Source organism: Plasmodium relictum, assembly GCF_900005765.1.
Source record: "Plasmodium relictum strain SGS1 genome assembly, contig: PRELSG_99_v1_5, whole genome shotgun sequence".
Taxonomy (NCBI): Eukaryota; Apicomplexa; class Aconoidasida; order Haemosporida; family Plasmodiidae; genus Plasmodium; species Plasmodium relictum.
Genome location: NW_021628803.1, coordinates 10,093 through 10,373, shown reverse-complemented (window position 1 = coordinate 10,373; position 281 = coordinate 10,093). Strand labels below are relative to the sequence as shown.

The 281-nt window shown below is 24.6% G+C and overlaps 1 protein-coding gene across 1 annotated transcript in view; it reads right to left on the bottom strand.

The window, feature by feature from the left end:
- Nucleotides 1–110: 110 nt before the first annotated feature.
- PRELSG_9901100 (surface-associated interspersed protein (SURFIN)) overlaps nucleotides 111–281 on the bottom strand; it is a gene marked incomplete at both ends in the record, with an annotated part of 1,499 nt that continues 1,328 nt past the window's right edge. Inside the window, one exon of the mRNA XM_028677601.1 lies at nucleotides 111–263. Within this exon, the coding sequence (XP_028531335.1) occupies nucleotides 111–263 (153 nt within the window). The remainder of the gene's footprint in view (nucleotides 264–281) is intronic.

Sequence of the window (281 nt, the reverse complement as noted above, 5' to 3'; positions counted from 1 at the left end):
AAGGGTTAATAATATTTTTTATTAATAACTAGTTCTCTAAAAAGTAATTGGAATAATTAATAAATAAATTAAAAAGCCATTAAGATATAGTGTACACACTACACTAGGTTTTATAGTATTGTAATATCCCATTCTTTTAAACCGTTTTCATCATTTTCGTCTTCTATTGTTTCTTTATCTTTGTTCTTCTTCATCGACCTTTCATTTTTGTTTTGTTTGTTTCGTTTTTTTAAAATATTTCTTTGCCTTTCTTGCCACTTTTTCTCAATTATTTGTGTTTC